General features: G+C 32.5%; 3 protein-coding genes across 3 annotated transcripts; 1 reads left to right on the top strand and 2 right to left on the bottom strand.

Moving 5' to 3' along the window:
- Positions 1–7,113: 7,113 nt before the first annotated feature.
- LOC101219005 (ethylene-responsive transcription factor ERF011) lies at positions 7,114–8,605 on the bottom strand. The gene has a single exon (XM_004141229.3). It carries the CDS (start codon positions 8,268–8,270, stop codon positions 7,821–7,823), a length of 450 nt encoding a protein of 149 aa, XP_004141277.1. The 5' UTR covers positions 8,271–8,605; the 3' UTR covers positions 7,114–7,820.
- Positions 8,606–15,281: 6,676 nt separating this feature from the next.
- Positions 15,282–17,788, bottom strand: LOC101206044. The gene has a single exon (XM_004141341.3). It carries the CDS (start codon positions 17,144–17,146, stop codon positions 15,884–15,886), a length of 1,263 nt encoding a protein of 420 aa, XP_004141389.1. The 5' UTR covers positions 17,147–17,788; the 3' UTR covers positions 15,282–15,883.
- A 997-nt stretch (positions 17,789–18,785) lies between these two features.
- On the top strand, positions 18,786–21,768 carry LOC101217358. Its single transcript, XM_004141222.3, has 2 exons — positions 18,786–20,416; positions 20,758–21,768. Exons 1-2 carry the CDS (start codon positions 19,507–19,509, stop codon positions 21,264–21,266), a joined length of 1,419 nt encoding a protein of 472 aa, XP_004141270.1. The 5' UTR covers positions 18,786–19,506; the 3' UTR covers positions 21,267–21,768.
- The last annotated feature ends 1,298 nt before the right edge of the window (positions 21,769–23,066 follow it).

The following is a 23,066-nucleotide window of genomic DNA, read 5'->3' as shown; positions in this document are numbered from 1 at the left end:
TCATCAAGGATTAACATAATCTGTTTCTGCAAAACTAAACTCACACGACATATAATGGCATTTAAAATTTTAAAAAAAGAAAATTGTTATTAATTTGAAAATAAAGAAGAGAAAGAAAAGAATAGAAGGGGATAAAGAGGAATCGAGGGAGTGGGAAGTAGCCACGTCGTGATGCGTTTGAATGGTTCGTATGGAGACGGAAACGAAAGGGGATCTCATTTACTTCTTATTAGTGGGTCCCCGTGGGTGCATTCCTATTGGGCTATGAAAGTTTTAGTATTTTACGCTCCTCTTATTATAATTTAATTCATTTTTCTATTTATCAATTGTGTTTTTGTCCGCTTTCGCCATCATAAACAATGACCGTTCTTCATGACCTTCTTTACCTATTTACGTAATTTACTATCTCCTATTTTTAAAGAAAAAAATGGATCATTATTAAGATTCCCTTCACATTCTCTTCATAATTAAATAAAAATTACTCCCTATTTTCTTTTTAATTTAATTATTGTGCTTTCCACATGCTCATCCATTCTTAATTTTTAATATATTACGAATTTCGATACAATAACGTAGTTCATTTCACCTTATCTCTTCTTTCATATCAATATGTGTTTTTCTTTTATTTATTTGGACTATTTCATTTCAATATTAACTTTTCACCTTTCTTTCATCCTCACTCGCCTAATACTGACAAATAATTATTTCCTTTCTTTCCTTTTTTCACAAAACAAAATGCCCTAACTAATTCATCATGTAATAATCATATTAACCACATCAATTATAGATCAAGTTTATCAAATGTATTTCAATAGTATTTGTATCTGTGTTTTTTTATATTTAATATGTTTACACAAACAACGCGATTAAAATTTAAATTTTTTAAAATAAAATTTGTATGAGTATGAATCTTGAAATTCATTGTATAGTTTCTATTCATATTTATACTTATGGTTACAGGTGACTTTAGGCCGAAGTTTAGGTGATCCAAATTACCACAAATAGACATATGCAATAAATTCAATAGGGTAACAATGCCAAAATGAAGAAAATAACAAAAATTAAGGGAAGTATCCTAAGCTAACACGTTAGGCACTTCACCCAAGCCTAACAAAACGCTTGAGGGTTATGTCTTTCATATTTATTGAACCAATTGGTCACACGATAATCCTAGTTTAATTCCAAAATTTTATTAAAAAACGATAAGAGTCATCTATTCCAAGATAATCATAATAAGTGTAAAATCATTTTTCACTCATAAATTCTTAACTTGATGTATTCATTTTCAGACTTCAATTGTATGTGTGTACCAAGTTAATATATTTATACAAATCTTTTTATTTTGTAAATCATGTTCTTCGTGGTGGTCGTACTTAGTGCGAGTCACCATTTTTTCAAATTCAAATGTTGTCACTATCCGCTATTATCAATTATCAAAAAATTATGACCAAATATTTTAATAATTAAAAAACGGGTTCAAAATCCTAAACTTAAGATTCCAAACAAACAAACTCTCTCATTACCCATGGGCTAGAATAATTATAGAGGAGGGATTCCAAGTATGTTTGTCTTTTTAGTACAATCCTTTTCTATTGTTTAAAAAAATCTTTTTATACATGATAAAATAAAAGGGATCCCTTTTAATTTTGTTTAATTTTGTTTTTGGATAATAAAAAGGTTGATCATTCAATCAATGTCACAAACTTCCCTTTCTCACACTATAATTATTATTCTTCTTATTATATCACCACCAATCTTAATTAAGAAATATTTGGTTAGTGTTACTTTCATGAACTTGAGCTAATTTGATAATTATTATAGAAGATAGTAATTAGAATAGTTGATGCAAACAACCAAGTGAAAAATGAAAATGTGAGTTAAGAACTTAAACAATGAATAATTTTTTTTATCGAACTAACTCAATTACACGTTGATCCTCAACACTCATTTGATTTAAAAATGGAGTACAGTATAGAGAAAATGTTGATATCAAATTGAAAAGATCCAACTCCATCTGGAGGTTGGATTATTAACAAGTGGCTTCTAAAAAGTGACAGCAAGCAAAAGTAAAAATCATCAACATATATATTTGGTTCATCAAACAAACATGTCTTATTCCCAAATTTTGACATTTCGTCTTTTTCTCTTAAAAGTGAATGGTACAAAATTTTATTTCCTATTTAAATATTTTCTCTTACATCTTTTTTCTTTACAAATCCATACAAGTCTCTGAGATAACCTATCAACCTTGAGTTCCCACTTCTTTTGATCACTTTTGTTAATTAAGGGATTTCTATCTTATTTAACTAATTTTTCATGCATTATTTTCATATTTTTTAAAAAATAAAATCCACTTATACCTCTAAACTTTTTGAAGTTTAAGTATATGAATTTATTACACCAATTACTATGTTGTATTTTGGTAAAGTTTAAAGGGCACAAAATGAAAGTTTTCAAATGGACGTTGATTAGATAAAATGAAAATATGGAAAAGGAAATGTTGTGTTTTTTGGTATTATAAGTAAGTCATTGGGAAGGTGTGGGGCAGTTGAGTGAGAAAGGTAAAATAGTGATTTGTAAAAGATGCGGATAAGGATTGTATTTGTGTTTTGAAGAGTGGAAGAAGTTTGCACGCAACTAAGAGGGAGGATTTTTTGGTCAGATACATAGACTTACAGCTTCAAATTAAGATATATTCATATGTGTGTATATAAGAAGAAAATATTTGAGTGATTAAAAAATAGAAGAAAGAAAAAAGTGGGAGAGATTCAGAAATAAAAAAAAGATGGGGAGAGATTCGAAGAAGATGCAGATCGCAGATATGAAGGAGAGTTATGGATGATATTCACATGGGGGAGGGGATGAAGCTAAGAAAAAGATAAAAGAAGAGACAGAAGGCAGTATGGGCTTAACTTAAGGCCCATAATTATTTAGATACAATGATACAATATTACCAATATTTAAATGTGAAATGATCCGCCAAGTTGGAGTTTGGGTGAATGAGATTGAAGCCACAAGCAAGTGATCTCTAACTGCAAAACACATGTGTGTTTCATTTGGGCTTTCTCTGGATATCCTTTTGCCCACTTGACATGTGCTTGCTTTGCTTCTTCCCTCCACTTCTCTTTCCTTTCCTATCTTCTCTCTTACTCTTTCTTCTATTCGTGCTTTAGGGTTTCCTCTACTATGCAACATCCTAAACTTATGGATCCACTCAGCTCTCAAGCCCAAAACGAATATTACCACACAAACACCTTATGTTTCAAGATGAAGAAAGTAGAGTTTTTGTTATGGGTAACTCTTTTCGCATATAAAACATTTAGAACAATTTGTAAATGCTGCCATTTTTCAATTTCTTTTTGTATATTTCTAAAATACCCCTGTTGTTTGAAGGGTAATTGCAATGAATTGAATAGCAACTTTAGAAGAATTGATTAATGATATATGAAACATTACAACAAATACCAAATTTTCTACCATATTCTTATTTTTTTTTGTTTGTTCCAAATTTTCTACCATATTCTTATTATTTTTTTTCTTTTTGTATATTTCTAAAATACCCCTGTTGTTTGAAGGGTAATTATTATTTTTACAAAAATATAATTGAAACTATATATTTTCTTATTTTTCATGAAAAAATTTAACATTTTTCAAGTCTATCACTAATCGAAACTCGTGATCGATAGACTATATACAGTAGCAAAAAAGAAAAAAAGAACTACACATTTTCTCATTTTTCATGATAATATATTCAACTTTCTTGGAAACATACTGATCAAACAACCACAAAAACAAATTTTAAAAAATCAATATTGAAATTATGTATATTTTTATTTTACATCAAAATAAATTCAATTTTCTTGAAGTCTATCAGTAATAGAAACATATCATCGATTAACTCAAAACAAAACAAAAAACTTTGAAACTATAACATTTTCTCACTTTTCATGAAAATATATTTAGTTTTCTTCTAGTGCATCGACATTAATCAACAACAATTAAAAAATGCATAAAAAACTATATATTTTCTTACTTTCCAAGAAAATAAATTCAACTTCGTTCGAGTCTACTAGTGATACAAATCTATTCAATAAGCTTTAAACAAATTTTTCTTAAAAAAAAAAAGAACAATAGAACTATACACGCTTTTCGTGAAATTGTATTCAATTTTTTTCTACACAACTTATCAACCACATTAAAAAAATATAAAAAAAACCTATGAATTTTTTCCTACTTTTCATGAAAATAAATTTAAATTTTTTTCAAGTCTATATTTTCAATGATATATTTCTACAATCAATAAAATTTTATCACTTATTAAAAGTGTATCATCAATAATGTGCTATCACTAATAGATCTATGATACAAAATATATTGGTTGTAGAGGTATATAAACAATAATTCCACTGATAAACTGATATATTTTCGTGATAAGATTCTATTTGTGATACAAAAATATTAACAATGGTAGTATGATATCAACTTTTGTATGAACTAAAAAGTTAGAGACAAGTTTTGTTACATTTGTAATTAATTTTTTTATTAAAAAAGAATTTATCATCAATAAATTTTTGTAAAGACAGTCTATCATCAATAAATTTTTGTAAAGACAGTCTATCATCGTGAAACTTAAAAAACTGTGAATTTCGAGCCTCAAGTATATTTTCGAGCCTTAATGGGTTTTTGGACATTTTACACAAACTGAAGGTAAAATTTTCGATATTTGCAATTACTTCTAAAGTATATATATATTTTTTGATATTTTCTCGATATTTTAAGGTAAAATTGCTATATATGGAAGGACCCCTTCAATAAATTAAATTGTGTAGGTGTCCGTACTTCCCCATCTTGGCTTCCGGCATGTGGCCCTTTTCTTAATGGCCCACTATGGACTTCCGTTCCTCTTCTCCGGCCCACCCAACACTGACCCAACCCTCATTCCATCCCCACTTCACTATTTTTCTCTTTCTCACAAACAAGACTTTTTCAGGAGTACACACACACTATTCTTTCATTCACAACTTCATATGTCGTCATAACAATGATGCACTCTTTTTTCTTTTTTTAATCAATCCCACATTTTTTTTACTAAAATTGTTAGCCTTATCATCGTTGACATTTCCTTGTGTGAGATTTTGTTTAATTTGGAAATCAATAAAATATGGACTATGGATTATAGACTTACAAAATTTCTCATCTAACTGTTAACTAAAGTAAAAAAAAGTAAGTAAATAACTTGGACTTAATTAACTAACTGATTGACTATTTAGTTTCTGTCCCTACCTTTTTGATAAATTGTTAGTGTTACAACTCTCCTTCCTATACATTGTTTGTTGAGTCTAATACTATTAGGATAGAAATAGTTGTATATTGAACTTTCCAATTACAAGTGAGATGCTATGTTAATAAGATGGCAAATCACGGTGTTCATTTCTTTTACGGCTCTGCTTTGAAAAATACACAATTGCGTGAATCTCCGCCCTACCCTCTCCACTCTTCCACACCTATCAACTACCAATTATTTTTATGCACTTTTTTTGCTCCTCTCTATTTCCCTCTCCTCCATTTTCTCACTCTTATACGTCCTTAATTGCTTTCTAACAACGTTTGGGGTATTAAAATTCACCCATTTAACTTTCAAGTATTTTAATATATATTTATTTTTCTCATAAACTTCTCAATAATTAAACATTTTGCCGACGACGACCATGCTCAAATATTTTATTTTCACTACAAACCCCACTCTTGGGTTTGATGGTTGGTTCATGGTTGAGTTGATGAGTTGATGAGTTGATGAGTTGTGACTCTCCCCCACATCATTTCTCCACTCTCCGCTTCTAATATATATTAATGTCTATATTTATTATTTCCACATAATTGTGTGCTGTGTACGGAGTTATAAAATCATATATAATACATTTTTGTCTCATCATTATTGTTTCTTTGATTTTTCTTCTGTTGTAGCTCTCATCTCCCAAAGCATTACATATATATATATATATATATTTACATACCCACACAAAATTGTCAGTGGCCGTCGAATTATGGATTTATTCAATCTCTGGAATATATTAGAAGGATTTTTAAGCGGTGGGGACATCAGTTGTGTTGTAAATAACTACTTGACACGTTACTGAACGATATCCCAACAAAGCCCTCTCCGCATTGGGAGACGGTTCCTTATGAAAATGACACCTCCATGACGCTGTGACTCACCACCTCTTTAACATTTTGGACTAACTCTCAATCATATCTCTCACTATACCTTCATTAACATTAACTGAAATGTACAAAAACATATATGATTTAGTATAAGATTTGAGAAAGTTTTAAAAAGTTACTAGACTCTACACATAACCTCCACCTAGAACTCCAAGAATACCCAAAACAATCTGCATATAAATCAGAAAGTTTTAAAAGTTTGCTATTTACTTTTTGTTTGTTTATACTGTTATGTTAGAAACTAATAAACTATGGTAGTAAGAGGTATAATGTTGCTAGTGATGCAAATTAGAACATGCCAGTTCGAATTTCTTTTATTCTTACAGATAATTTTCTTTTAGAGTACCTTGTAACACACGTCCTATATATAGTTTACATGTGGATTGATGTACAATTTTAGGACCTTCTATTATTATTCTCTCAACGAAGTTAGTATGAATTATTGATCGAATCGATTCCCTTTAATTTCCACCTTCTTTTTTCCTAAATCATTAATTAAACGTCTAATCTTAAAGTAAACAGTAAACTAGTGGGTACCGTTGACTGCACCCTGCACCGGCACCGGCCACCGACCTTCTCTTTTATGCAAAATCTAGTGATGGGATTTCCGTTAGTTTATTAAAACTGCTGTTTCTCTATCCGGGCTACGTATTAAAATAGAAGTTTCAGCTACCTCTTATAATATAACTGATCACTATTGATTTATTTATATTGGTAATGGGGTGTGCATGAAGGATATATATACACACACACATAAAATTATGAAAATTGAAATTATATACAAGATCCATGAAAAGCGGTGTGTTATAATTATACAAAATTAATGGAGTTCAATTTTTTTCAGGCTCGACCCACATCCACAGCAGGAATTATAAAGGAAGATGGGGGAGAAAAGTCAAAAGTTTCGATCAATTGTTTAATTTAATTCATTACATAGATAAGATGATAGAATTTAAGAATTTCATTTAATACGAGAAGACTAAAACCCCAACCATATTGACAACGGCGGGAGTAGTGGCCTTAATTTTGGTTTGGCAAGAGCGGAGAGCGGCGGCGATCCGGTTGCCGTCACTTTAAATGAAATTCAATGGCAAGTGACGAATTGAAAAAAGAGAGAGAAAAGAGAAAAAAAACCTAATATATGAGAGGGCCACTATTATATATCGCTTTCTCTCGCTCTCACATAATATTGGGCTTCTCTTTTCATTGTGCCTTGTTGTGGACTCCACAAGCATGTCATGTGCACCATTTGTTGTCCCCCCTCCCTCCGAACTTTTTTTTTGTCCCTTATCCTAAATTTCTCCGGTGGGCGTAACCGGAACTAACCGTCCTCGGCGGCGCTAACAAAAACTAATTAACCAGAAATAACAAGAAAAAAAAAATTGAATTCGAATAAGAACCAACATACAAAATTAGGAGAGAGTTCAAGTATTTGTATAAGCCGGTTACAATCGAAGAACTACAACCGAACAAAACGGAATCATTGTGGTTCCGTTTTTTCTTTTTCTTTTTCTTTTTAATCATGATAATCATGTGAGGAAGGATACTCTTTTTCGTAATTTTGCTTGTAACGGTAGAGAATGAGATATTAATTGAGATTAATCGTCGTCTGAGGTTTCAGGGTTGGGGTATTCGTTTAAATCGGGCTTATCGGAAATTTGAGTACCGGCGGAATTAGAGGCGTGGAGAGAGGTCTGGATGGCGTCAACCCTAGCGCCGACTTCGGTGGCTCGTTTGCGTATGGAGGCGGCCGACATGTCGTGAAGCTGATCGGTTTCGAACATCAAATCTGGGAAGTTAAGTCGAGCGGTGGGTCCACGGAGATAGAAGACAGCGGTGTCGTAAGCTCTAGCGGCGGCGACGGGGGTTGTGTATGAACCAAGCCAAATCCTGGAGCGTTTGTTGGGTTCTCTGATTTCCGCAACCCACTTTCCCCACTTCCTCATACGTATTCCTCTGTAAGGCTTTTGTTGTTGGAGATGATTCTGATCGTGCCGTTGCTTCCTCTTTGGGGAGGATGAATTTACAGAGCAAACTTCTCCTTCCATGTGTTTAGAGAAAACACCAAAAACTAATAAATAAATATCGAAACACACGGTCTGTGTTTGGGTGATATAAAAGAGTTTTAGAGGTAAAAATTGAAAGTTGATCAGAAGTAGGGAAGGGGCCGGGGGGCATGAGAAAAACGATGAATATGAAAAAGGAGGGTAACTACATGGGGTTTTGGGTTGGGATTTTCATAGGAATTGGGTATATAAAAACAAAAAGAGGCACAGCCGTTTGAATCAAAAAAGAAGGTGGCGTTGTATGGATGAACTTTAAATACATAGGATTTGGATTTGGGTTTGGGTTTGGGTTTGGGTTTTGGGATTATATTATTTATACATATATTAGGATAAAAGGACGGGGCCGAAATTTGTTTCCTACTTGGCTGCTTCTCTGTCGAATTGGCACGGCCGCCACGTTGATCTTCCTTCAAGACAAATCCAACTTTGGCCGACATATTTTAAACATCTCTCTCTTCCTTCTTTTACTTTCATCTTTTTATATATTATTCCCCCCCTTTTGTTTCTCTCCCCTTAATTTCCCTAATTCCTCACTCTTCACTTCAAATTATAATATGATACCCCAACTCTATATCTCGAATATGGCCGGAGACTGAGAGAATTATATATCCATCGAAATTCTGAACTAATAGTAGTGGTTTGTGTTAATTTACATATTTATATCTGTAAAAACGTATACCCTCCTAATTTTCAAAATTGATTGCGTTTAATTTTCATCCAGGTGGTTTACGAGGATATGTTATCGATAGCCTATACATAAAAGAAATACGGGTGAAACTGATGAAAAGAAAGGGAGTGAGTTGAAAGGTTAAGGATGGATGATTGGAACTGATAAAAATATAAACATATAAATATATATTTAAGGTGAGAAGTAACATTCACCGAACGGAGGGGTGACAAGTACCAAAAATATGAATCCACGTAGCAGTTTGTGGACATGCGAGAGCCGACGTGGATTTCCGCTACCTAATTTAAATTCAAACGATGAGATTTTTCTTTTTCTTTTTTCTTTTCTTGACCAAACTGAAATAACAGAAAGAAAAAATATATATATTTTTGTATATCCGAATATGACGTTGAAAAGAAATGAAAGCTTAGATGGAAGACAAGTGGATGATGATGCGAGAGCGTGGGAGCGAAGCACCTAAGAGAAAAGTCGGTGGCGGTGGTTTCTGCGTCCGCCCAAAACTTTCCGTCCACGCAATTAATATTTATACTAATTTTAAATCACAAATTTACAAATTTTCCCCTCAACTTACATATTACATTATTCCATAATAATACTATTAAATTTTGCACTCGTAATAAATGGATACTCATATATTTTATTTCAAAATTTTAACTTTATAATTACATATATAAATATTTTTGGGAAATAATATTTAGAAAAAAAATATATGTTACCACCTCTTTTTATCTCTTATAAATTTGATAAATACAACGACAATTAGACGATAATTTATTTTAAGTTTACTATTTTTACAATTTTGAAAATGTAACTCTTATTGAATTCTATTATCATAATTTTTTTTTTTTTATATATATTTTTACCGACTTCCTTGACTCCAAATTAAATGTACCAAAACTAATATAAATTTAATGGGATGAAAAGAAAAATCTCAGAATCAAATGCTTTGTTACCACATGCAGGATAAAATGTAGTGGTCAAATTATAAATAAATTAAATGATTTTCGTCAGTGGGGTTGGGATAAATTTTACTCCTCAAATGTTATTATTAAGATGATTCGGGTTGCCTAACTAAGAACGTACTATGTGTAAGTACTTATTTAACTATAACTAATGAAGAGAAGGAGGCGAAGGTCGGTTTGATTAAACATTTTGACTTTCAATAACTTTATATGATACAAAGTATGATAATTATTATCCTTAATTAATGCTTTATTCAACCTCTAAAGTCATTATTAAAGTAAGCAATGACGATTATAGGGTGGAAAATGGAATGGACCTTTCCCTTTTCTTTCTCATCCAATTCTTATATATATATATATATATATACTAGTCCAGTAAAATGTAAGCTTTTTAAGTGAAAAACGGTTACTGTTTTATATTGTAGTTGTATTAAAAAGAATCAAGCCAAACAGAACACGATTCCTCGATACACACTATCATGTATTGAAATTGGAGGTTTGAATCCTTCCTATGTGGTATGCTATATTAGAAAAACCAAATTGATTGTGGCTCGAAAACTATAAGATATCGATTATCTTATTGAGGGAAAAAAACATGTGAAAAGATAAAAGGGAAAGGACCACCATCATTGTTTAGATAAGTTTGCTTTCAAACTCTATATGAAAAACGTCATCACGATGACGCTCGTGAAGAAGTATGGTTGGAAGTGATAATAAAAATGATATGTTAGAGTAATAGTTTATGAAAATTAAAAAATTGATAATTATTTAAATGAAATTATTTTTACAGAAGTGTTTAATTATAATAATCGTATTAAATAATGATTCGAGAGAGGTAAAATAAAATTGAATGTAAATAATAATTGCGTTGGAAAGGTGATATAAGATGAAGAAATATCAGTGAGAAAAGGGCATTAGATTTGATTTAAAGGGTGGGGGAGAAGAAAAGAGTAAAAGAAAAGTTGCGGCGACTAAAATAAATGTTAAAGACAGGAAAGACAACAAACTTAAAAGAAAATAGAGGACGGAATTGGAAATTCAAAGCTAAAAACAACATTTTTTTTCGTTTTATTCTTATTTTTTTATATACAACAACACAAAAACTAAAAAAAAAAAATTAGGAAAGATGTATGGGTGCAAACCTAGGCGGTGTCCAATCATAATGTGCCATCTCCTAAACTTATTATAAATATTTTATTTTAAATTCTATTAAAGAAATAGCAATTGATTTATTTTTTTTATAAAAGAATTAACAATTGAACTTTTTCTAAAAGCCACAACTATAGGGTTGATTATTTCAAAAGTTACTACCATCTTAGCTTAAATATAGTATATAATCATTGTAATATATATGTGTGTGTAAAATCCAATATACATACATATTGTAAGCCAGTGCATTATTGAGCTATCAAACATTTAATGACAAATTTGACATTATTGGCATGCACAATTAAAATGGTCTTCTGTAAAACAGAAAGTAGAATTTAATTCTAACATTCAAGGCCACATTAATCCACCTATAATTTTGAAACTTATCTTATCATAAAAAAATACAATTTGAGAAGTATTTAAAAATTGATGTTTATTAGAATTACCCTAAAGCATGCAAGATAAATAAAGAAACAGAAACCAAAACAATATAAAAATGATGTTTTTTTAGTATTAATTAAAAAGTTATAATCATAAATGTGTTTATCACTAACACAAATTTGGAATTAAAATTATGCCCCCACATAAAAGAATAATTTTAGGGTAAGAGGACAAAGTTGGGAGAGGGAAGTCGGCTGGGTTTCTCATAACATAACCTTACTTCCTACCTTTTATTATGTTCACATCCTGCCCCACTTTAATATCCACAAATAATCTTTCCTTTTTCAGCATTATCAACAATTCACATTTTTCTAAATTTACCTACACATTCTAATCTCACTTTACATTATTTAATCAAACCAACATTACATTACTTTTATTTATTGCACCCATCACTATTGTTACGTCTTATCATTAAATAATTCATAATATTATACAAATGCATCACTTATGAGTCTTCAAATTGAACTTTGGGATGTGTTTTTTTTTAGATATTTTTAGAATCATTTTAGTTTTATATTTTATTTATTTAACAAAACAATATACTTAATTTTACTATATTTACAAATTTGGGTTAAATATACTGTTATACCATCCTTGTCATTTTCATTTAAAAAACAAAGAGTATGCACTTCAATGATCAACTTAATACACTCGTTTGTTTGTTTTTTTTTTGCAGAAAAGAAAAAGGAAAGAGCTTACTACAAACAAACTAAAATAGGTTATTATGTGTTGTCATTTAGCGAAGCCAGCAGTTGCGGCCACACACATACACATTTCATCCAAAATAATGCTAGAAAGCCTCTCAATTGGTTAATCATATTATATAAATCATTCAAATTATTTTATACCAATATATTTAAGAAAACATGTAGCAATGAACGTGTTTGGTTAAACATGGAAAACTTTGGAAACACACAGATTCACACACACATATATATATAGTATATACTATATAGTTGACATCTTGTTTTAGATTTATTATTTTGAGAGGATTCTAGAAAACATAATATAATTTCTTTACACACTCTCACACTATGGTATTAAACTTCTATTGGCAATTTTTTTAATTAATCAACAATAAGATTGAATATATCATTTGAAAAATTAATTCAACAAAAAGAAAAAGAAAAATGAATATTAATTAAGAATCTACCAAAAATGTATAACAAATTTTTACATTCTCCAATCTTCCATGATTCTTCATCGGTGCTTTCTTCAATTATTTGCCAATTCCTAGTGTATGGTTTCTACTGTTGTGTTTTCTCATCCATGTTAGTATGCTCATGGGTTCTTCTTTACCATCAATTCTTTTGTGTGTTTTATATGTTACGTGGGTTAATTTTCTCAATTTCTTCACAATTTGATGTAAGTTGACTTCATAACACTACCAAATTTTAAGTGAATTTTTTTTTACATTCAATTAATTTGATGCTAGTTTATCTATTGTGATTTTGATTTTGAATTCTTTTATGTTTCTTCGCTTTCATTTTTTTTAATTTTCTCGCGGGTAGTAGACTATTCAATGCGAGTCTACCGTTGATACACTCGATCACTTCAACATATATCTCGAGTCTATCGTCGATATCCACTCACACATTACTCTATTGATAAGAGTTTATCACCAAAGATAGACTTATTACTCTAACCGGTAAACTCAAATTTTAGGTATATCAATGATGTTAGAATTAGGGAATCGTGGTATGTTGAAAGATTAGGGTTCTTTTGTTTTTTTTTTTTTTTTTTTTTAACACTAATTATTCTTTCCTTTTTTGTTTACACGGCCTTGACTTTTTATTTCCTCTCTCTTGTGTTATCTTGTTAAGTAAGAATTTTTCCATCCTGGTTTTTCTTCTCGTACTGGGTTTCCATGTAATTCTTTTGTGTTGTCTTTTGTCGTTGTTATTTTCAATAACGTTATTAACCTATCACTAATAGACTGGATCACTTCGACTCATATTTCGAATCTATCACTCATACACTCACATCACTCTTCATTTGATAAGCGTCTATCATCAATGATAGACAAATTCATGATACTAGCTTATCACTCATTAGACTCATATATATTTTAGTCTCTCATGATATTAGTCTATCTTTAACAACTCTATCTTATATTTCATTTTAATATATTCATAATTTATCACTGTTAGAGAAATTGTGTTCTTTTAACACTTGATTTAGAAGTATTTCAAGTGTTAAAAATGATAGAGCTAATAGTTGAAGTTTTGGTAAAGTGGCATTTTAAGATGAGTGGGAAATAAGTAGGCAAAACTACCCTAAAGTATGAATATGATTGATTTAGCTTAAATATTTAAATGCGTTAAATTGCTTCATCTTTTTTTTTTTTTTTTTTCCTTTTACAACTTTAGGGATAAGTATACTTATTTCCCAATGGTAAATTTACATAAGTAGTGCATACTTCTCTTTTTCCTTTTAGAGCTACTTTAGATATTTCCTTTCTAACTATTGTCTTCTTTTCTTTTTTCTTCAAATAAAAACAAGCTAGCATAAGTTATTCTTTCACATAGAAGACAATTAAAAGAAAAAAAATACATAATTTATTGTTCTTCCAATAGAATCTAAAATTACATTTTTAGAACGAAAGGTTTGATGAATCAAGCATAGTGCAAATTAAAACTTTTTTGGGTTATTTTTCAAATATAGCAAAAAGAACAAAAATATTTAAAAAATACCATAGTTTATCTACGAACTAAAATATACCAAGATAGATAAATATGTGTATCTGTATCAATAGACAAATATAATAGTTTATCTTAGTCTATCGTAATGCATTGCATATATATATTATGCTAATTTATTATATTTATAAATATTTTAAAAATTTTATTCTCTAAAGAAAATAATGAAAACTTTTGAAAAAGGGTGGAAAAGAAAGTAATGTAGTTGAGCGAGTTTTATAAACCACATAGACAAATATAGAGAAACAAAAGCGTGACATTATTTTTTGAAGGAGTGGTACTGATACCATGATTGGAAAAAAGAAAGGAAGCTAAAAAAAAGGAGTAAAATAATGGGGTAGATGTGATGGCACCACTCCCAGAAAGATGAAAGCGTCCTTTAGGACTTCTAATCATTGAACCTCTCGACGACTTGACGAATATGAACTATTCTTAAGTATTGTTCTTATCTTCATGCATCTTATTGTCATTGTATATTTTAGTGAGCAACAATTAACCATCTTCCACTTAATATTAATTCACCATTATATGTTCATTGAAAATAAGCCAAGATGAGCTTTGATTTGGTACTGTTGTTGAAAATAAAAGGAAAAAAACCTTCCCTCCAACGATCAAACTCTCAATGCCGACACTCACTTCCCCTTTCTCAGTTCTCACACCAAAAACCAATCAACTGGGGCCGTACAGCCAACTCTCCAAAAAAGAGGCAGACTTTTTGGACCTAACTTCCTCTTCATTCCTTCTCCTCAATCTAACCCTCTATCAAAAGTTTGGATAACTATGAATCATTACTCGCATTTCAAACTGATTTCACAAATGACACTCAAATCCAACATCATGTTCTATTATATTTCAATCTGAATTCACCTTTGACTTCCCTTCCTACCTAATCATAAATACAAGTAGCCACCGCTTCTTCACTTCATCAACATAAGATAAACAATTGTTATGCTGTAAGTAATGCTTCTGTTCTGTCTCCATTGTAAATGCCAAAACCAAACTGTGTGTTGATGCTTATGTTTGACAAATGAGAGAGATCCATCAACATCTATGCCTTAATACATCTGCATCTTCCTTTATTAAATTAAATTTATCTTCTAAATGATTAACCAAACCAGTTGAAAATTGAAAGAGCAACTCTTCTAGTCAAAAAGTCGATTAGGTCCAATATAAAGTCTTCAGCATCACACCGCAAGTGCCATAGAGATAACAAGTCTTCAAAAGAAAGCTAAATTTTTGGAGCATATGCAGCGGCCCCCAGTTTAACAGGAAGCACATATAACTTTTATATTTAGATGGAAGATCAGATCAAATATCAAATCATGCATCTTGGACAAAGGGAGGATGTCCATGGATTTTACATTATAGATAAATATTGAAGAAAAAAGGGTAAATGTTGGTAATGGAAAATCTGAACCTTCAAATGTGGAAGCCAAGTAATCACCCAGCTGATATTGGAAGACTGGGGTGTTGGATAATGGATACATGACACCGCACACATCTTTGGAGATGCCAATCTTCTTACGCATGTCTTAGGCGAGCAATCAGGACATCATGAACTTCATCCAATAAAATAAAGATCCTTCACGATGAATGAACTTTAGTAAAAAAATTCAATGAACAAATGAAATGTATGTTCATAATGCTGACATATCAAAAATACCCATCTTCCTCGTCACTCATCACTAGCAGATAGTCAGGTGCAACATCCTCTTCAACCCAATCATCGTCTTCTTCTTCATCATCTTCTCCCTCTGAAAATGCAGAAATTCTTAACCCATTGAACTCTGTACTTGTGGAAGCAAGCTCTTCCACTACACTCTCCAAATCACTACCAGCAATGTCTCCATAGAAACTAGAAACTGAAAAGCCATCATCACCTTCATCCACTTCCTTGTCTCTTCTCCTCATCCTCCATTTTTTGGGCACCAAATCCTCCTCTGTAACATCCCCATTTTCAACCCCCATCCATGGAACCCATAAATCTGCGTGCCTACCCAATGCCCTATCACGATCTCCCACCACCACAGTTCCCAAATTAGCCTCCTTAGCCTTCCTTAACATCTCTGAGAAATCTGAATCATCAGAAACAAGAAACATCCAATCAATACCACGACTCATCGAGTGTTGCATCTGTTTCTTCAAGGCCCAATCAGCTGCCTGAGGCTTATCCTCTACTGTTTTTACAAAAAATCCAGCACGTCTCAATTCTGAGGCCAACCCATATCCAACTTTGGGGGTGATCACAGACCTCGCTGCTTCATTGTACTTATGGTTTCCAGATACGAACCTTTCCTTATAACGCTGTCGCTTCTTGCCCTTGAGAGACCTCATTCTGTTCAATTTCTTCTGGCGCTCTCGTTCGTGAAGTTGCTTGAAATGCTTCTTAAGGTCTAGGTTTGTTTTGCACTTTCGACCGCAAACCCCGCAGACGTATGATTCGGACGGCGTGAACAACCCTTTGCGCTCAAGAATGTCCAATTGCCGACGCTCGCGGCGTTCTTCAACAACCCACTGCGGCAAATGGATGAAGGCATGACGATTAGCGTAAGCCGACATGTCGACCACTTGGCCGAAGCGTTGCGCCACTCGTTTCAGCGCCATAGCCGCCTCATACGGAGGCCCACGAGGGGGTTTGTTGTCAAGGTCCCAAAGGACAACAACCTTGCTTTGTTTGGCGGTGAAAATCCCCTCCCTGTTCCTCACCATATCGATCTGCGAAGTCGACGCCGATGAAGCTCCGTTTTCGGCAGTGGCTCGGATCCTCCATCTAAAGGAAGCCTGAAAAGTGGGTTTTACAACAACGGAGACCCTGTGCTTGAAATGAATGGGGTTATTCGAAAACAGCAACTGAGATGAAGAAGGTAGTAATGGGAGAGGAAGCATAGGATTAGAGACGAAATTCGTGTTATTCATTGCTTATCCGAAACCCAGAAGGGTTCTCCTCACTCACCGAGTCTCACTCGCGGACAACTTCGCGCCTCTTTATTGGGCCTAAACTCATATGTTTGGATCCCTAAGCCGTAATCATTATGTTAAGCCCAAGTCCAATAACGGCGGCCCATTACAAGATAAATACAGATCAAGCCCAATGATCTAAAAGAACAACACGTGGCTTAAATTCGTCCCACACACAACATAACAAGCATGGAATAAAATGAAAGAAATTGGTAGTGCAGGTACATATTAAAAGGATACACAGAATCTTGTGATATTTGAGAGAGGGAAAGGTGTTCATTCTTTGTATTGAATAAACTAAAAACAATAAATCAAATTAGACAAAGAAAAAGCAGATTGCCAGCTAATGGAAAAGAAGAAGAGGGAAAGTTTCAAAAACATGAGATTCCTAAAAAGACATTATGCGAAAGCATATTAATGTGTGGCGGCAAGATGCAGCAATGGAATTGGAAGGAGAAGATTGGTGTCGGGACGAACGTGCTTCCCATCTCATTTAATTTTAACCTCATCAAAAGAACCCTTTTCAACAAATATCAAATTATATCTTATCCATAAAGTTCAATGAACAAAAATCATAAATAAATAAATAACAATTTCTTTGAAGACCTTGACTCCTATGCCAATTCAATGCACACCATAGTCTTTTCTTTCTTTCTTTTTTTTTTTTTATTTGGGAGGGGAACATTTACGGTTCCTTAATTTTATGGTTAATTTTTACATAGGTAGAGAAGAAGAAGAAGCAGAAGCAGAAGCAGCAGCAGCAGCCCCAATCATTGCATAAGAGGAATCTGTCTGCTGGAACACAGACATTCGAAATTGGACTTGGCTCTTACTTGCATGGTTTTGCTTCTCTTTATTCATTTATTGAATTCTCCTCCACCTTTCTTCTTTTGTTGTCATTTTTTTTTTCATTCATCTCCCTCAAAATGTTTGCTTTCACCTTTTCTTTTTCTGCTTTTTGAAAAGGGTCACTGCCATTTTGAACACATTAGATCATTAAGTTTTAGAAAGGGAGATCAGTTTGTTTGGATTTGATTTCCATCCAGTGTCAGAAAACAACAAAACTAGATTACTTTATTTATGAATTTAATTTAGTCTGATAAGATTGAGTACTTCAGAAATCATGGTTCCATATTCTCAAAGAAATTAAAGTAGGTCTCTTTGATTATGATGGCATATTATTAACACAAAAAACAATAATGTTGCTCGCTCTTTAAAAAAAAAAGCCAAAATATTAACTGTGCATAGAGTTGATATTATCATTAATAATAGAGCTGTAGCTATACCCTCCCCTCCCCTCTCCTGCTCATATGAAATTATACTACAAGACACTCCCCCACTCAATCATATCAAATTTTACATTAATTACTTTCTATCCCACACAATTTTTTTTACATTCTCCAACCACAAAATCATGCTAAACATTAGGAGTAGTTATGTACAGAACTTGAAATCATGCCAAGTGTGTAATTTGGTAATTTAATCTTAGCTAGCGTCTCATCTAAGTTGAAGATGATCTCCACTAATTATTTATGGATCAAAAAGATGAAGACTCATTGCCGACTAATTAATATATTTACAATTGTGGTTTCCTTTCTCATTAAAGAAATGAAAAAAGAAATATTAAGAAGAAGAAGGAAAAAAAAAGAGTGATGAAATGGGAAAATGCACCAATTAATATAATAATATTTAGCAAAACTTTTACAAAGGCCATACAGAATGGAAGTCACTATCCTTTTCCTTCCATCTGTCTCCATCACAGAGTGGATTTTCAGCTTAGCCTCTTTTTTTTTTTTATGGAGGTTCTGAGTCATTTTCTTAATAAGACAATGTTGCGTGAAGACTTCAAGATTCTCCCACTCTAAATTTTATTATTAATTGAAAATTACTTATATAAATTTCCCATTTTTCAAAAAGAATTCCTGTTTATGGTAATAACTGAAGTGTCTGAGGTAACATGAACAAATGTTTATGGTGTTTTGTGTTAGTTTGTTCTTTAACATCCGCCGTGTACGGCGGAGTGAATCAGCGCATTTCATTTTTCTATCAGCAGAACTTTGTCGGCTAATTTGTATTAAATAAATCTTTGAGCTCTGTCTATTCCTTTCAACTGCTTCAACTTCAAGCCATAAGATGAGACGACTATTAACTTTCTTCTTGTTTGGAAAAAGTCTTTAGTCCACGCATGCCTTATTTCCTGCCGCCCCCATTTGCTTGTTTCTTATATTAACTTCCTCCGCCATTCTCTCTTGAACTCTATTTCTCCTCGAAAGTTTCTTCCTTTTTGTCCATTCTATGTAAAATCACCCGTCTTAAAAATGGTGGGAACCTCTGTTGTTGCTGTAGCTGCCGTGTGTATTGCAGTTCTTGCATTGTTACTTACTGGATTGTACTTTTGGAAGCGGCGACGGTGGGGTATTGTTGAATCGGAAACTATTGGGAAGTTACAAAGTGTGGAAAGTTCTCAACAGAGATCAGCTTCTGGGGCTTTGAAGCTTCATCACCAATCTGAATCAGAGGGAAAAAGGCGACTCAGTAATTTTTACCCTCGTGGGGTTTCTCAAAAGCCTTTGTTCAGTTGGGACGACAGCCCTTCGCTCGTTAACGATGCGGTTGAAAATGGATGGACTCAATTCGCTTTTACGGACTACGTGTCGTCTTCTCCAACTTCAAGATCCCGATTGTTGGGTTTATGTTCGGCCAGTGAGATCGAGAAGGAGATACCTGAGGCGGAGATTAGCTGGGAAGTGAGTCAAGGATCGGCTGATTTTATGCAAAAGATTAGGCTTAATTCTGGGTTTAAGAAGATGATTAACAATACAATCTCTTCTTATCCTGCTTCCTCTGTAATCAAAACCGCTCTCCCATTACCGGGACCTCCCCTGGCTTCCTTCCCGCAAGAAGCGTATTTTGAAATCACGATTCTGAATATTTACGGCGATGAAAATCAACCCACCGGAACGGCGAAAGAAGGGGAGAGAATCAAACTGATACCTGAGAATCATAGCTCGAAGGCAAGTTCAGAGTCTTTGGCCTATTTTACATCAAATAACAAAGTTAGCAACGTTGAGGAATCAAAGCTCGATGGGAAAGGACAAGAGGATGAAATAGTTGAAGGTGTGATGTTATCCGTTGGGCTAATTTCCGGTGGCTCCGCCCCTTCTAAACTTCCCGGCAGCTATTCGGGTAGCATCGGATTCAACTCCAATGGCTCAGTCTATCTCGACGGTAAAATCCCAAAGAAAAAAAGATCATTCAATTTCAATTATCAAGTACAAATCCAAACCCCCCATTCTTCTTTACTGAAAATAGGAAATCAAAAGAAGAACATTTTTTTCCCTCATGGACACTCTGCTTTAGTGTTTAGCAATTAAAATGTAAAATAAAATAGCATATAAAAAATAAAGAATCGGATTGATTTGTTTAATACCAACCAACATTGACAAAAATAAATGTTTTATTTTTTTTAATTTCGTCATTATTAGGCAAGCTGTATGGGCGATACTACCAAATTAGAACTGATATGCTCTGTTCTAACTCTGTTATTGATTTTCTTTCTTTTCTTTCAGGAATAAAATTAGTGTTTGAATCCGAAAAGGCAGATTGGGGAAGGGCGGAGAAAGTGATCGGATGTGGGTTTGATCCAAAACAAAAGAAAGTGTTCTTCACGGTGGATTCAGAATTAGTGCACGTAATTCATTGCAAGTCGGAGGAATTTGGGAGCCCACTCTATCCGACTCTGGCGGCCAACGGAGACGTTACAGTTTTGGTAAATTTGGGGCAAAGTGTTTTCAAGTATATACCAGCTCAAAGAACTCCAAATCCCTGTTTCGTAAGTCCGCTTGTGAATAATGCCGATGGTTTCCATGGAAATGGGTATGAAGATAGCAGAGAGCTTTTCTCGATGAATATGATCGATTCTCAGTGGTTTAGTCGGCTGACACCGAAACCCAGCAACAATCTTGTTGATGATCATCGAGAGGACGATGAGTTGTCCAATGATATGGAAAGTTGCGTTGAAATTGAACTTTTTGAAATTGTTGTGGAAAATGAGGAACGGATTGGAAGTAAAACGTAAAAGAATTGGGTTCTGCGTTTTTCTGTTTTAATTAATCTCAGCCAGTTATTTCAAAAAGTGAGATATGGATTGCCAGAAAGAAAGAAGAGAAAATTGTAGTTAAAGGAGAGAACGAATTGAATCGACATACGTTTGTGTTAATTCTTTTGATTATTTGGATTGGGTGAAGGTTTGTTCATATGATTCTCACCTCTCCGTTGTAAATTCGGATTCTCCAGCGGAATGGCAGCGGCAAGATCATCACATTGCCGGCTTCTTTGAGATACGATTTCTATTAATCAATAACTGAAATTGCTTGAATCTTTTGGTGCGTAGTTGACGATTTGTTGCATTCTCTATATATATATATATGAACAACAATGATAAAAGAATATGGAAGGTGAAGGGTTTGAATTTGTTGAGGGTACATAGTTATGTAGGTTCAACTATGGACTTTGTAGTTATACGTTCCTTTAATTATAAGTCAATTCATCCTATTTTATATATCAATACTTTGGGCGAATGGATCTCTCTCTATTTGTGTACCATCTTTCTAATTGCTCGAAAAGTAAGATTCAACGATTTAGTAAAATGTATAAATATAGAGGATGTTTGATATGCACCTATTCTTTTTTCTAATATATGTGGTTGAAATTATGTCGCTAATTTTTCTAGTAGTATATGCTCTTCATGTTTACCATTTATACTTCCGTTCATAAATATTCATGAACTCTACATTAATGTTTGTGAGTCTTGCCCTCTTTTGAAAGATTTTTAACTTATTTACATACGATAAATATAAGGTAGTATGAACAACAACCTAAGAAATTTTTCTTGCAATTATACATTAAATTAATAATGAAATATTAACTTGGTGATCTTTGAAAAAAATAATTTCGTGGTCATTTCATATTTGTTATTTATTTTTTAAAATTTTAGTTTTTCAGTAGTAACAATTGTGGAAGTGAATAATTAAATCTTCCATAAAATATCATGTCAATTAATGCTGAACTAAACTCACTTTCGCTTTTAAAAAATAAGCTTTAACTTATAATTCAAATGTTTATATATGAAATATAATTTTGGTTGGTTAATCCGATCAATTCATAGATGATCGACAAGTATGCAACATGAACTCATTTTAACTCATATTTGATGGCTACAACTTATGAGTAAGAAATTGTGACAAAACACAAAACAAACGCAATTTTTATAAACAACAGATTTAGAACTTGTTTTTGTAGGAAATTCAAATTTTATTTTATGTTTTTGTATTCACTCTAACATTTGATTTTGGTTAATATGTAACATAAATCCATGTAACCAAGGGCCTCTAAAATTCCATTATTTCATTGCCAATGAGATTACATTAATTCATTTGACATCATAGGTAATTATAATATATGATATTCTTCATACAAATCATTTTTTTGTACTCGAGTAAACATTCACAAGATGAGGGACCTATAAAAATAATCATCATTACTAATTCATTTATCAAACTTTAATAACTAATAAAGACAACTTATTTGTCTTCTAACCATACTTATTTAGCCATTTATCATCTTTGTGTAATTTACATTTTTATGATCCTATGCGTTTGAAAAATGTACCACATAAACTCTCTAAACTTATGTTTAAACAATGTACCTTCATCATCTTGTATCATGTAACATCTTTTTTTATAAATCCAACTAACATACTCTTAATCAATCATAGAAGATCATCTCAACTATTGTTAAATTGGGATTGTTTTAACGTTTTACTTGTACTTTTACAAATTACATAAAATTGTAACGGTAGAATATATTTAGAGAAAGA

The sequence above is a fragment of the Cucumis sativus genome, chromosome 4, assembly GCF_000004075.3.
Source record: "Cucumis sativus cultivar 9930 chromosome 4, Cucumber_9930_V3, whole genome shotgun sequence".
Classification (NCBI taxonomy): domain Eukaryota; kingdom Viridiplantae; phylum Streptophyta; class Magnoliopsida; order Cucurbitales; family Cucurbitaceae; genus Cucumis; species Cucumis sativus.
The sequence above is the reverse complement of the archived record's forward strand: the minus strand, read 5'-3'. Positions and strand labels throughout refer to the sequence as shown.

Excerpts from the sequence above, each read along its gene's own strand:
- LOC101217358 (XM_004141222.3), top strand. The coding sequence starts at position 19,507 with ATGGTGGGAACCTCTGTTGTTGCTGTAGCTGCCGTGTGTATTGCAGTT. Across the intron at positions 20,417-20,757 it reads TGGCTCAGTCTATCTCGACG|GAATAAAATTAGTGTTTGAA; the intron begins GTAAAATCCCAA and ends CTTTTCTTTCAG.
- LOC101219005 (XM_004141229.3), bottom strand. The coding sequence starts at position 8,270 with ATGGAAGGAGAAGTTTGCTCTGTAAATTCATCCTCCCCAAAGAGGAAG.
- LOC101206044 (XM_004141341.3), bottom strand. The coding sequence starts at position 17,146 with ATGAATAACACGAATTTCGTCTCTAATCCTATGCTTCCTCTCCCATTA.